The sequence below is a fragment of the Aureobasidium pullulans genome (assembly GCF_000721785.1).
Source record: "Aureobasidium pullulans EXF-150 unplaced genomic scaffold scaffold_7, whole genome shotgun sequence".
In the NCBI taxonomy this organism is placed as follows: domain Eukaryota; kingdom Fungi; phylum Ascomycota; class Dothideomycetes; order Dothideales; family Saccotheciaceae; genus Aureobasidium; species Aureobasidium pullulans.
Window position 1 is genome coordinate 853,319 of NW_021941027.1, and position 13,232 is coordinate 866,550.

General features: G+C 51.2%; 8 protein-coding genes across 8 annotated transcripts; 4 read left to right on the top strand and 4 right to left on the bottom strand.

Moving 5' to 3' along the window:
• Positions 1-225: 225 nt before the first annotated feature.
• Positions 226-1,476, top strand: M438DRAFT_344851 (uncharacterized protein). Its single transcript, XM_029905312.1, has one exon. It carries the CDS (start codon positions 279-281, stop codon positions 1,404-1,406), a length of 1,128 nt encoding a protein of 375 aa, XP_029761731.1. The 5' UTR covers positions 226-278; the 3' UTR covers positions 1,407-1,476.
• Positions 1,477-1,701: 225 nt separating this feature from the next.
• M438DRAFT_373924 (uncharacterized protein) lies at positions 1,702-2,335 on the top strand (the record flags this gene model as incomplete). The annotated part of the gene is made up of 2 exons (XM_029908460.1): positions 1,702-1,924; positions 1,995-2,335. 2 exons carry the CDS (start codon positions 1,702-1,704, stop codon positions 2,333-2,335), a joined length of 564 nt encoding a protein of 187 aa, XP_029761732.1.
• Positions 2,336-2,462: 127 nt separating this feature from the next.
• On the bottom strand, positions 2,463-3,582 carry M438DRAFT_364622 (putative nuclear pore complex subunit; the record flags this gene model as incomplete). Its single annotated transcript, XM_029907739.1, has 2 exons — positions 2,463-3,523; positions 3,576-3,582. The coding sequence occupies 2 exons, from the start codon at positions 3,580-3,582 to the stop codon at positions 2,463-2,465; spliced, it is 1,068 nt and encodes a 355-aa protein (XP_029761733.1).
• A 126-nt stretch (positions 3,583-3,708) lies between these two features.
• M438DRAFT_295236 (putative ATP binding protein) lies at positions 3,709-5,040 on the top strand. The gene is made up of 2 exons (XM_029901869.1): positions 3,709-4,125; positions 4,181-5,040. The coding sequence occupies exons 1-2, from the start codon at positions 3,736-3,738 to the stop codon at positions 4,958-4,960; spliced, it is 1,170 nt and encodes a 389-aa protein (XP_029761734.1). The 5' UTR covers positions 3,709-3,735; the 3' UTR covers positions 4,961-5,040.
• A 9-nt stretch (positions 5,041-5,049) lies between these two features.
• M438DRAFT_197645 (uncharacterized protein) lies at positions 5,050-6,919 on the bottom strand. The gene is made up of 3 exons (XM_029899315.1): positions 6,578-6,919; positions 6,300-6,492; positions 5,050-6,239 (listed from the first exon to the last, which is right to left on the bottom strand). The coding sequence occupies exons 1-3, from the start codon at positions 6,578-6,580 to the stop codon at positions 5,140-5,142; spliced, it is 1,296 nt and encodes a 431-aa protein (XP_029761735.1). The 5' UTR covers positions 6,581-6,919; the 3' UTR covers positions 5,050-5,139.
• A 399-nt stretch (positions 6,920-7,318) lies between these two features.
• On the bottom strand, positions 7,319-8,833 carry M438DRAFT_317238 (pantoate-beta-alanine ligase). The gene is made up of 2 exons (XM_029902736.1): positions 8,693-8,833; positions 7,319-8,636 (listed from the first exon to the last, which is right to left on the bottom strand). The coding sequence occupies exons 1-2, from the start codon at positions 8,721-8,723 to the stop codon at positions 7,585-7,587; spliced, it is 1,083 nt and encodes a 360-aa protein (XP_029761736.1). The 5' UTR covers positions 8,724-8,833; the 3' UTR covers positions 7,319-7,584.
• A 183-nt stretch (positions 8,834-9,016) lies between these two features.
• On the bottom strand, positions 9,017-10,582 carry M438DRAFT_344854 (NAD(P)-binding protein). Its single transcript, XM_029905313.1, has one exon. The coding sequence runs from the start codon at positions 10,101-10,103 to the stop codon at positions 9,060-9,062; it is 1,044 nt and encodes a 347-aa protein (XP_029761737.1). The 5' UTR covers positions 10,104-10,582; the 3' UTR covers positions 9,017-9,059.
• Positions 10,583-10,794: 212 nt separating this feature from the next.
• On the top strand, positions 10,795-13,224 carry M438DRAFT_271897 (putative ATP dependent RNA helicase; the record flags this gene model as incomplete). The annotated part of the gene is made up of 1 exon (XM_029900512.1): positions 10,795-13,224. One exon carries the CDS (start codon positions 10,795-10,797, stop codon positions 13,222-13,224), a length of 2,430 nt encoding a protein of 809 aa, XP_029761738.1.
• Positions 13,225-13,232: the final 8 nt, after the last annotated feature.

Sequence of the window (13,232 nt, forward strand, 5' to 3'; positions counted from 1 at the left end):
GCCGTGTAGGCTGATCTGTGGTTATACCAATATACGATCATAACTGTCCTCGCAAGAGGCTTGAAAGAATGATTGTATTCCGTACCTGTTGATCCAAGATCTGGCATGTGAAGATCTTCTAAGCCGGCCGGCGTTAAGCCGCTCGGTCGGCCCAGCAGCCGGCCGCGGACTGAAAAAAGTACTCAGGAATGCACGGACCAAACCTAGACAATTGTCTGACTCTTGGAGAGAGATTCCCCAGAGACGCAAAGCAAAGCAACCCACATCAACAGAAAGAGATGGCACAGGTTGAAGTTGCAAAGTTGTCGAGCAACTGGAAGAAACTACAACAGACACTCAAGCCGAAACCCACCGCCGATGACGACCACCCAAGCGTGAAGCGCAAGAGAACGACCGAATCGCAAGACGAAAAGTTCAAGAGATTCCAAGGCGCATCGAATGGAACAAAGAGAGCGAGGACTGAGCTGAGCAAACCTTCTTTCGCACAACGAAAGAACAAGATGGGTTCTGCAGCCTCCAAGTCTCCTGCCTCGACGCCGAGAACACCATCAAATGCCGAACCTGCAACTGTCAACGAAGTAGTCGCTTCGACACGAACTTCCACAGACTCTCTCGTCAACCAAGGACTTCACCCGACACACAAGCCTGGAAAGTTCTTGGCCATCGACTGTGAGATGGTCGGTACTGGACCCCTCGACGATAATGTGCTCGCGCGCGTTTCGATTGTCAACTTCCACGGCGAACAAATCTACGATAGTTTCGTACAACCCGTACCTGGCGTCGAGGTCACCGACTACCGTACTTTCGTCAGTGGTATCCGTCCTCACCACTTGAAGGCAGATGTCGCACGTCCGTTCTCAGAGGTACAGAAAGAGGTTGCTGCTTTGCTGGAGGGAAAGATATTGATTGGACACGCTCTGAAGAACGATTTGGACGTATTGCTACTCTCACATCCCAAGAGAGATATCCGGGATACTGCACGACACGCAACGTTCCGCAAGATGTCAATGGGAAGAGCCCCTGCGCTGCGCAAGTTGGCAAAGGAGTTCCTTGGCATGGACATTCAAGGCGGCGAGCACAGTTCAGTAGAGGATGCAAGAGCAACCATGATGCTTTTCAAGCTCGAGAAGGAGGCTTTCGAGAAGGAAGTCAAGCAAAAGTACGGAGCCGCAATCAGACGGGAAGAAAAGCTGAAGCAACAAGCCGAGGATAAGAAGGCAAGAAAGGAGGAGCTGAAACAGGCAAAGGAGAATGCAGGCTCAGACTCGGAAGATGAAGACGAAGAGTCGGACAATGAAGATGAGGAACAGCTCGACGATGAGGGCAATGTGATTGCACCCACAATCAAGAAGAGCAAAAAGTCAAAGAAGAACAAGAAGCGCAAGAAGAGAACCAAGCGCGCATAGAGCAAACCTTGTACATTCTGAAAAGCATACCTAGCATAGATACCCCCAATCTCGAAGCATATTGCCAGTTTCTTTTGAATCATTTCTCGAACAATCACATGTCAAAAAGTGACCGCATGCCAAGCTCCAGACTTCTCGAAGCCGTCGCGGACTTCTGAAAGCAAGACGAGCATCATCGTCGCAAAAATCACCATGACTTGAACAGCCTTTCCAAGCACTTTCTGCGCCATAAGATGCCGATCGCATCCGCCACCAAACTCCACAGCGTCCATCACAAGCGCCCACAGCCGTCATCATGGTCCGACTGAAGCATCGCTACCTCCTTCTGAACATCCTCTACCCGGATGCAGAAACTCCAACCAAGCCCTCGACAGACGCCGAATTACCACATGTAATCTCTTTCCGCCGCCCGTCCTCGGACAAACTCAACGCACAACTCTTAGCACGTATAATCAGAGATGGCGTGGCAGAACTATTCGGCGATTATGGAAGTGGTATGATAGCGGCTAGTCTAGTCGGTAAGTTTCCACTCTCCACCGCTTTCCGAATGAATACATCTATGAAAGAGCGAGTGTTGATCGGAAGCAGTAAAATATCTTTCCCCCGCCACCAGTACGGCAATCGTCCGGGTATCACGCGCGCATTATCGACTCGTATGGGCAGCCCTGAGTTTCGTCACTCGTCTACCAAAACCGATCGATCAGAACTGCGTTATCCAGGTCGTCAGGGTATCTGGAACTATTCGCAAGGCGGAAGAGGAGGCTATCAGAAGAGCCAAAGCCGCGATTATACGAGCCACTGCTAGGGACAAGGGTGCTGAGTTTATACTTGACAAGATGCTTGGAAAAGACGACATGGCGAATACAAGAGCTGGTGCCTCGATGGGTATCATCAGCCATGACGATGAAGATCAGATGGACGAGGATTGAAGGAGGAAGGCGAAGAAGAAATATAAATTCATGTCAGGACCCCCTCGAGTTGAAAAGGATGGAAAACGCCTACGCTAATGTATCAAAGACCATATTTTCTAAATTCTTCCAAACCTCTGCTTTGATTCTATTTGGCACTCTTGCCCTTTGCTTCTCCGTCAGCAAGCTCTCTGATGTACAGCTTGACCTGGCCTTCCGAGATGACCTCCTTGCCGTCTTCGAAACCAGGGCTGATACCGACAGCCAAATACCTGCCGTCGGAGCTCCAAGAGACACTCGACACACTGGAAGGGTAGGCCTGGTACTGTCTGATTCTGCGCTTGGTCACGCCATCCCACAGCACGACAAAGCCATCACCGCCTCCACTGACAAAAGTGCCTTGGTGTACCGGGTGGAAAGCCAGAGCGTTGACGGGATATACAACATCAACACCCTCGTCGGCTTGTCTATGGCATTTGAAGGCGTACTTGCGGGCCTGTGACTCGGTCGAGGGATCAAACCACTCGACACCAACGCGACCCTCGATGGAGGAAAGCGCATAGCCTTGATCGTTGGGCATGCAGCAAACAGCGCGCGTCATGAACTTCAGACTGCTCTCGCGCTGTTGCCATGGCTGGATCTCGAGGATGCTTGAGTTTCCGGATTCTTGAGAGGGTGCGGATTGTGAAGTGAGCATTTTCAAGGAAGCCAGGTCGTAGATGAAGATCTGACGCGATGCCATGGCGACAACAAGTTTTGTAGGAGTCAAGGAGATGGAGAAGGGCTTCGATGGCAGCGGAACGGTAGCAGGAGCGTGGGCGACATTACCGTTATTGAGTATGTGGACATGGAGGGTGCTGTCCCAGGATGCCGAGACGAGCAGGTGATGTTGGGCCGAGTAGACGATGGATTTAACACCAGCTTCGTGTGATGAAATGACGGTCTTCTCTCCAGTTTCGAGGTTTATTCTGTTGACGTCCCAGTCGAGGCCAGCGGTAAAGGCAGTGGCATCATCGTCGCCGAAGCAAAGATCCAATACGGGAGCACGGTGCTCTACTTTGCGCAATAAGGAGCCGTTCTCGCCTTGTTTGGTGTCGTAGAGGTAGACATTGCGATCCCACGAGGCGACCAGCAGGCGATTTGGTGATTGAGGAGCAAAGCGGACGGCCGAGATGGCGTCGGATGGCGCATTGGCGAGCTCTATTTGGCCTGCGAGAGGGTGTCAGTATTGTCAAGGGATCAAAAGGAGAAAGCGACATACCGCTCATTGTCGTGTGTGATTGATCAGGAAGTGAGAGATGGATTTGATGCTTCGCTTGCTTCGGCGCAACTTGAGCCAATGTTTTGCGGGGCAATCCACGCCGCCCTCTTGTTCGTCATTGCAAACATTTATTTTCCCATCATCAACTCTCACAGCAACAATGCCTTTCGCACAACTGGTAATCGGTCCGCCTGGTGCGGGCAAGTCGACATACTGCGATGGCATGCACCAGTTCCTTACAGCCGTCGGTCGCAAATGCGCCGTCGTCAACCTCGATCCCGCCAACGACAAGACCTCATATCCATGCGCCCTGGACATTCGCGACCTGGTCTCACTAGAAGAAGTCATGGAACAGGAAGAGCTAGGCCCTAATGGCGGTGTCATGTATGCGCTCGAGGAGCTGCAGGAGAACTTTGAGTGGCTCGACGAAGGCTTGAAAGAACTCAGCGACTCGTATATTCTCTTCGACTGCCCTGGCCAAGTCGAGCTATTTACACATCACAATACAATGCCCAACTTGTTCCACCGTCTTGAAAAGATTGGCTTCAGAGTCCGTCTCCTCTACTACTTCTCCTGCCATTACACCGTACACTGACTCTGTCTAGCTAATCGTTGTACATCTGCTCGACTCCCTCACCCTTTCACGCCCTACCCTCTATATCTCATCGCTACTGTTATGTCTGCGTAGCATGCTACATCTACCCTTTCCGCTCGTCAACGTCTTGACCAAAATCGACAATCTCGCAAAGAACTCCGAACCACTACCCTTCAACCTCGACTACTATACCGAAGTCCAGGATCTAGACTACATGTTGCCTTACCTCGAGGCCGAACAGAACAACACGACAGTACAAAACATGGATCATCGCGCCGGAGGACAAGACTTTCCAAAACTGCCAGAGTCAAAGTTCACTGCACTCAACGAAGCTTTGATCCAACTCATTGGCGACTTTGGTCTCGTGGCTTTTGAGACTCTCGCTATCGAAGATAAAGTCTCAATGACAAACCTGCTTCACGCCGTTGACAGGGCCAGCGGTTACGTTTTTGGCACAGACAAGGGCACAAACGACTCGGTCTGGCAGGTCGCCATGCAAGAAGTCTGGGGAGGCAAGATCGATGTCCGAGATGTCCAGGAACGCTGGATCGACAGGCGCGATGAGTTTGACGAAATGGAGAGAAAGCAGATGGAAGATCAGAAGGCTGAAGAAGCGCGCCAGGCAGGCCAACCTGAGGTACGGCGTGTTCCAGAACAAGAGCCATCGAAACGAGAAGACTCGCAAAAACCTGGCGGCGACGACGAAGACCTGGAAGCCATGCAGGCTGCCTTCCTCAAGGAACAGGCGAAGAAGAATGACAATGGTATAAAGACTATCAGGAAAGACTAGGAAATCTGGTCTGTAATTTCATAATAGAGGCTGTGGTTATTTACACGAATGAAACACGAAATCATGACAAGTACAAAAACTCCTCGCTCGTCCTCTTAAGAACGCCCTTTGCCTGCTTCCTTACACACACATCTTGCTTATCCGAAACGTGCTGTGTTTCTTTCCTTCTTTTCCCAAACTCAGACATCCTCTCTGGGCATCATCGGAATAGCAGTGGAAACAGCAGACATGCCAGAGACCGGTCTGAGCTTCCACTTACCACTCTTCGAATCCCAGCCCATCTCCTGCTCCGCACCTGCAATACTCGCCGGTCTAGCAATCTCACCATCCTCGGTGGTGACATAAGGAACCGGCTCCACGCCATCCTCTCCAATCCCCATCTCCGTATCCGCTTGACTGATACCACCCCAACTGATGACAGAAGGTGCCTTGCTTCTGCCACCACGACGTGTGCTGCCACCCCACGATTGCAATGACTGAGAGCTGCCCGTGAGGTTGCGGGTAGAGTCGCGTTGACCCAATCTACTCTTTTCATTGCCGCTTTCGCCGGCAAAGACGAAGCCGCCGGCGTACGAGTAAGGCCCCTTTGCACCATCGGGGATGATGAAGCGTTTGTCCACTCTGACAGCCATGTAGAAGAACAAGATTATAATCTCCACGCCGAAGCCGAAGCCGTAGAAGATGCCGCGGTTGAAGTACCAAGGTGTAGGTTCGGGTGTGTTGTCTGGTGTCAATAGCGGGACTTGACGTAGATAACTGGTGCCGGCCTTGAGAGAGGCAGCGAGGGTAAGGAGGGCTGCGCTGGGGATTACGATGGCGATTTTTGTGCTCATCTTGCCTGAGCCAAACTTGTCGAGTGCCTTTTGGCCGCGGACGCTGGGGATAAGTCGAAGGAGTGTCGATATAGTGATGATGACGATGGGGACGAAGGCGATTGCAGAGAAGGCTGTGGGTCCATACAGCTCAATGATACGGTCGATACGGTGGATGTTCTTGTGCAAGGTATAGAAGGACTGGATGACAGCAACAATCAAAGCAATGATTGTCAAGACGGTGATGGCGCAGATGATCGGGATCAGTGGCGTGAACAACTTGCTCCAGCCAAAGTTGGGATGTTGTGCTCTGACGATGCGTTGCGTGAAGAAGAGGTTGACAAAGTATAGCAATACGACACCGATGTTGACGAAGATCTGTGCTGCGATACCCAGTCTGATGTTGCGAGGGTAACATGCCCATGCAATGCGAAGACTGAGTGTTACTATCCGGATTTTGCAAAGACCTGGAAGTTCAAGTAAGCTATGTGATCAGACGTTAAGAGGAGCGAGATTCGAGGTCCTACCAAACATCATTCCACCAAAGATGAACTTCTTTCCAACCTTTTTATTTCTCAAGAACGTTCCAAAATGTAAGACACCAGCGATGATATACAAAAGCATGAAGACGGCGCATACTGGTATGTCGACTGGGACTGTGGGTGTTCCGCCCAAGCTCTGAACCTCAGGCCGATATGGCGCACTCTGATGTGTTGAAGCCTGGTCTCTACGTTAGGAATATTCATCTCATACAAGCATCTCGTTCTGCGCAGGGAAGCTGCAGGACCGTTCGGACATTACTCACCATAAGGGATCACTGGGGTCTATCAAAAATGCAAGAGAAAGAGAAAAAGCAGTGGCTGGGAAGAGATGGGGAACAAAAAGATAGACATCGACATGAGCAAGAGTGACAAAAACAAGGTCCAACACGACGAGCTGCCACTTACTCCACCACACTTACGCTTATCCACGAGGCATCCATCGGTAGGTATCTGATGCCGATTGCCCGGCTGATTAAACTCGCCTGCGGGAGGATATACCAACAGATTTGGCGGGCTGTTGCTAGGGGAGGGTGACACGCGCACTCACATCATTGATGATGATGCTTCTGTGGTCGAAGTTTGCCTGTTGGAGAGCCGATGTATGTAAGAGTCATGCAGGTGACTAGACCAGGCTATCGCAGTTCCCCTTGGTCTTTGCTCCAGCAACACCTTGTTAATGGTGGGCTTTAGATCTCAAGGCTCCTAGTGTAAGTATCGCCCTACTCAAGTCACTTGGTCCGAATACAATTCTCAAATCGTGGCCGAGACATCAGACACATGTCCAATGGATGTCTGCCTCGCACGGCTAGCGGCTTGCAGAATCATCAGTGTATCATGAGGCAGTGAACCGTGCGAACAGCACACGATAGAAGCCCTGTTGTTTCTGTTTGTGAATCGGCAGGTTGACCAAGGATCAAGCATGCAGGTATGCAGCAACAGTCGTCATGAGGTGTAGAAAAAGGGTTCCCCGCTACGGACTTCAAGCATCTGGTCTCGGCAAGGATCTGCGAACCATCAACACTCGCCGGCGACAACCAACCACCGACTTTCCGTTGATTCTGTTGATCTATATTCTAAGCATGTCAAAACGCTCCGATGGAGTACAAGGCTAGGTGTAGATCGGGTTCGTTAATCTTCTATCTTTGGTGGTCACCTAGCCATTGGTTGGTTCATGATGGCTTGGACGAGCGACTGGTCTCAAGCGAAGCATTCAATGCTAGGTTGGGGCATTGCTCTTGGCTCATCGCCGTGACTATATTGTATTAGTTGTCTAATTTATGGGCTGAAGAATAATGTTGTCAATCAGCCTGACTGGCACGACACCGCCGCCCAGTCCACAGTCTTCACCTTCTTGAGGCTCTTCAAGAGGGAGCATTTTGATAGCTCCGCTAAGAATAGCACCCTTGGCAGCATCTACAACTTTAATCTCCTCCATGGTATCAGGATCAGCCAACGAGATGTAGTCCACTTCGACTCTGGCACGCTTCGACGGTGGTAGATCGTCTTGCTCCATCATCTTGCTTGTCGAGACCTCGTTCGCAGGCCAAAGAATATCCGCGCGGGTACGTTTCCCTTGTAGATACTTCTTCTCGGCTGCCTTCAAAGCACGAGACAAGACCACACCGACTTCTCTTCTCCTGGCACCCAAGTAGACGTTTCTCGAGCTCAAAGCCAGGCCATCAGCCTCGCGTTCAGTGTGTCCAATCTTCACTTCTGTGTCGAGGTGGAAATCCTTGACCATACGTCTGATGACGACCGTTTGTTGTACATCCTTTTGTCCAAAGTAGACCCGCTCGGGCATGACAATGTTGAAGAGCTTCATGCAGACGGTAGCAACACCACGGAAGAAGACAGGACGCGAAGCACCTTCCAGCAGGCTTCCCAATGGTGTGATTGTAACAAAGGATCCAGGACCTGTGATCTCAGAAGACGGCGGCAGTGTCGGGTAGATGACTTTTGTGGTAGGCGCAAAGATGGCAGTGATGCGACCCGAGCCAGTCCGAGTCGCAAGTTCCTTGTCCAAAGCCTGCAGTTTTTCCACATCCTCATTCCATGTCTTGGGATAGCTGTCCAAATCCTCGTTGACGCCGAATTGAGTGGGATTGACGTAGATGCTCACAAATACATCCGTGTTCTCGGCTGCTGCCTGGCGCATCAATGAGAGATGGCCTTCATGCAATGCGCCCATGGTGGGTACAAAGCCCACGGTCCGTTGTGATCCCTGGAGCTCTTTCCTGAATGTGCGGAGAGGTCGGACCTCGCGGAATGTGTGTATCGCACGCCTGGCAATGTTGGACGTAGAATATCGGCATTGGAGAGCAACTATCAACTGTCAGATGACGCCAATTGATTTCGAGCAGCACCGGATGTGTGCATACCATGGAAGTTGCGGAATAACGGAAACGCCATGTTGGTGCGCCTCCACTACGTGACTGCGGTGGTTCGATAGACGATGATGGGTTGTTTTTGGATCTGCTTGTCCCCGCACTTGCGAGGTCGACGTGGTGCTTTTCAACCCATTGTCAGCATTTTGGCAAGTGGAAATTGCAACTGCTTCTGATCGAGTATGGACAGTACGCTGTGCTTTTGAGTATGGGCAGTACCCTTGCTTGTGCCTGAAAATACGCGCTACATCTCATAACGGTTGACGCTCTATGACTCGTGACCGACGACGAATTGTAACTAATTGTATTAAATATTGTACATCGTCCTAATGCTACAGACATCCTAGACTCTATCAAGACTTTACTGCTTCGCGCCCACTCTGATCACAATCTTGCCATGAACATGGCCACCCTTCAGCTTTCCATATGCTTCAGCTGCGTCCGCCAGGGGGTACGTGGAATCGATGACAGCCTTGATCTTGCCGTCAGCCATCCATCTTCCGAGCTGCACCAAGTCATCGCGATGTGATCCGAGCAGAACATGGACCTGTTCAGACTTGCGTCTTCCTCCACCCATGAAGGTCGGGAGCGTGCGGGCTGCAAGCGATCTGATGTCGTTCTTGCTTCCAATCGAAATGAACTTGCCCTCCGGCTTGAGGTATAGGTGTGACTCGTTGTACAGATCTGCGGGTACGCCAACATCGTCCACCACGAGATCAAATGGCTCCCCAGACTTGCCGCTCTCAATCAACTCGGCGATAACGTCGGTTTTGGTGTAGTCAAAAGCCTGATCTGCGCCGAGTTCTTTACAGAGTTCCATGCCAGCTGTTGAGCAAGATACTGTCACATGACATCCGAGAAGTTTTGCGATTTGGATGCCGTAAGTGCCTGTTCCTGAGGAGCCTCCGTTGATGAAGACTCGGTCACCAGACTGGACGTTCGGTACAATGCTGCGGTATGCCGTCTCACCAGCAATGCCAAGAGTGGCAGCATGATCTGGGTTGACGCCTTGTGGAAGGGGTATGCAGGTACCAGGGTCGATGTTGACGTACTGAGCAAGGGTTCCTGAAGATGTTGGTCTGGTCAAACGACCGTATACCATTTCGCCAATGGCCAAGCTATCGATGGTGGAGCCTGTGGATTTGATTCTTCCACAGTAATCCATACCAGGTATCGAGGCCGAAGAGGTAAAGGAATAGGTCAGAGCTTTTCCAAGGACAGGGGTTTCGGGCATCTTCCAGTCCAGAGGGTTTATGGATGCAGAGATGACTTCAACCATGACATGATCTCCTCGTTGCATCTGCTCGTCATGTTGTGGAGCCAAGGCGTCTTCGGTATAGCGTAGGTTCTTCTCAAGTCCACCCTGGACTGATGTGTACTGTACTGCGCGCATTCGTTGAGCCATGATAGAGAGCTGTATGTCAAGGTATCACAAAGAGATTTGGAGGATAAAAAATTCCTGATATGCAGGTCGCAAGAGAGCGGCAGAGGGTGCATCAGTGCATCTGCATGTTACTTTCAACACACGTCATGGTTCAACGGTTTCTCGTGTCTCAGTGCTGGCAGGCTGGCATACGCGTAGATCAACCATGGCAGGCCTGAAACAAAGCCATCTTTACGGCGCTGAGCGAAGATAGCCATTCGTCTAACAGAATCCGGCGTGCTGGGCTCAGCTGAAGTGGGTAATATAAATTCGCTAAAGAGATGCGCTGTGGCTGTGGAGCAATCTCATGGCCAATGGAAGAGCCAATGTGACCTATCAGAAGGCACAAAGTCTTAAGGTTGTCGAGACCAATCATTGAGAGACCGGATGGCAGGAAGGGCAGATGAAATTCCCAGTGGAAGCCTCTGACATCTTGACGAGTTTTGTGCGTTGCGACAGTCGTTGTCCTTGAAGTGAGAGATGGCCGGAGAGAGAGACTCCGAGCCTTCGTTTGTGCCATCAGCATGTGGCTGGCCCGAGCTCGTCTACCCTCGAAAGCTTGGCGATTACCCCAGATCTGCAAAGAGTTTCCTGAATCTTTCCGTTTGGTGAAGCTTGCAAAATTTCCGGACTTGCATCAACATTTGTGTTTTTTACTCGAAACTAAGTCACCATGGCCGACGATGGAATGCTTCTGAACTTTGCGGTTGGCGATACCCCATGGGCACCCAAAACAACCGCATACAAGGGTGGCCGCTGGAAGGATCGTTTGACGGCGAAGAAGGCTCTGCAATATGGACAGAATAAGAGCAACCCGGATTACAAGAAGGAGAACGATTCGAGAAACGACGTTCGTTCAGGCTCGAACTCGGAACCCAGACCTTTCAAGCGTCAGAAGACTGACGGAGGCGAATACAAACCCACACACACCACCGGACGTACTGGTCCTAGAGACCCCAACAATGCTCCCAGACAGCGTCCTAAGGAGGTCATCTCGTCTCTGTTCACATACAACCCTACTGCCACGACGGCACCTGTCGAGGAAGAGGAGGAAGTAGAAGATGCAGAGCCCGTACAACCTTCAAACGCTCCTCTGAGCTCAGAACTCGACACTTTCACCTCACTAGGTCTGTCGCCGAACGTCGCCCGCCACCTGCTCGAAAAGATGGGAATCAAGGCACCCACAGCCATTCAAGCAAAGGCTGTTGCACAACTAGTAAAAGACGATTCGGATGCTTTCATCCAGGCCGAAACTGGTTCCGGTAAAACACTGGCATACCTCCTTCCCATCGTACAACGTCTGGTCACCATGTCAGAGACAGCAAGGAAAGCCAATGGTGGCACCGGCGGTTTGACACGAGACTCTGGACTCTTCGCCATCATTCTGGCCCCCACTCGCGAACTCAGCAAGCAGATTTCGACCGTTCTTGAATCGCTACTCGGAGCCGCGCACTGGATCGTCGCTGGAACCGTCATTGGTGGAGAGAAGAAACAATCAGAGAAAGCAAGATTGAGAAAGGGTCTGAATATTCTGGTCGCCACTCCTGGTCGTCTGGTCGATCATTTGGAGCATACCGAAAGACTCGATGTGAGCAACGTACGATGGCTGGTCCTCGATGAAGGTGATCGTTTGATGGAACTCGGTTTCGAAAACGACATTCAAAAGATCGTCTCGCTCATGAATCTGCGTATGCGCAAAGTACAACAAGCACCAATCCCTGGACTGCCTGAGAAGCGAACTACAGTTTTGTGTTCTGCGACAATCAAGATGGACGTCGAGAGATTGGGCAACATCACCTTGAAAGAGGCCGTGTCAATCTCTGCCGAAAAGCCTAGGGACGCAGAAGACGCAGAAAAGAACGGCCACGCTTTCTCAGCACCCGCCCAGTTGAAGCAATCGTATGCAGTCGTTCCGGCCAAGCTACGACTGGTCACATTAGCTGCCATTCTCCGACGAGCATTTGCTAGAAAGGGATCAGTCATGAAGACGATCGTGTTCATGTCATGTGCCGATTCGGTGGATTTCCATTTCGAGGTTTTGACACGCGGTGGAGAGAAGAAAATTACTGGCTCCGAGGCAAAGGAGGAGAGGAAAAAGAACCCGGAGCTGTCTGAACTGGATAAGATGAACCCTATTACAACAACTGCGAAGAAAGAGAAAGAGAAGGAATTGTCAAACTACGAGAAGAAACTGGCACCAGGCAAGATCAGACAAGGAGGTTCGATCGACGACCAGTGCACTGAGGCCATCGCACCCATCATCTCGGGCAAGGAAAACGATGTCTCCATCTTCCGCATGCACGGTTCCCTTCCGCAAAATATCCGTACCTCGACTCTCAAGGCTTTCACAAATAACAAGGATGCTTCGGTTATGGTATGTACGGATGTTGCCTCCCGTGGTTTAGATTTGCCAAATGTCGACTTTGTCATCGAATACGATCCTGCGTTCAGCAAGGATGACCATCTCCACCGTATTGGTCGTACAGCCCGTGCAGGTCGCGAGGGACGAGCTCTGATCTTCCTTCAGCCCGGTAACGAGGAAGGCTACGTCGACATTTTGAAAGAGGGTCGAAGAGACGCCGGACATGGTCTCACTCGTCATGACGCTATTGAACTTCTCAAAAAGGGTCTGACTCCCACCTCTGGCACAGTATCGTCTGGTCGCGAGTGGGAAGAAAAGGCAACGGACTGGCAACTTGATGTCGAAAGATGGGCTCTTGAAAGTCCCAAGCATCTCGAGCAGGCTCGTCGTGCATACCAAAGTCATATCAGAGCTTACGCTACCCACGTAGCTGCCGAGAGAGGAATCTTCAACATCAAGACTCTCCATCTCGGTCACCTGGCCAAAGCATTTGCTCTCAGAGATAAGCCCGGTAGCATCAAGGTGCCCGGTCTGCGTCCTGGCAAGGAAGATGCGAAGAAGTCCAAGGACTCTCGTCACAAGGCTAACATCAAGGGTGCAAAGAGTTCTGGCGGAAAGTCATCAGCACCTGATGGTGATGACGCTCCTCAGATGACAGACTCACAGGAGGCAGCCAGGATCATGCGTGCAAAGACAAAGGCCATGATGGGTGGAGGTGCTTCAGAGTTCAACCTTGGTTAAGAGCCAGG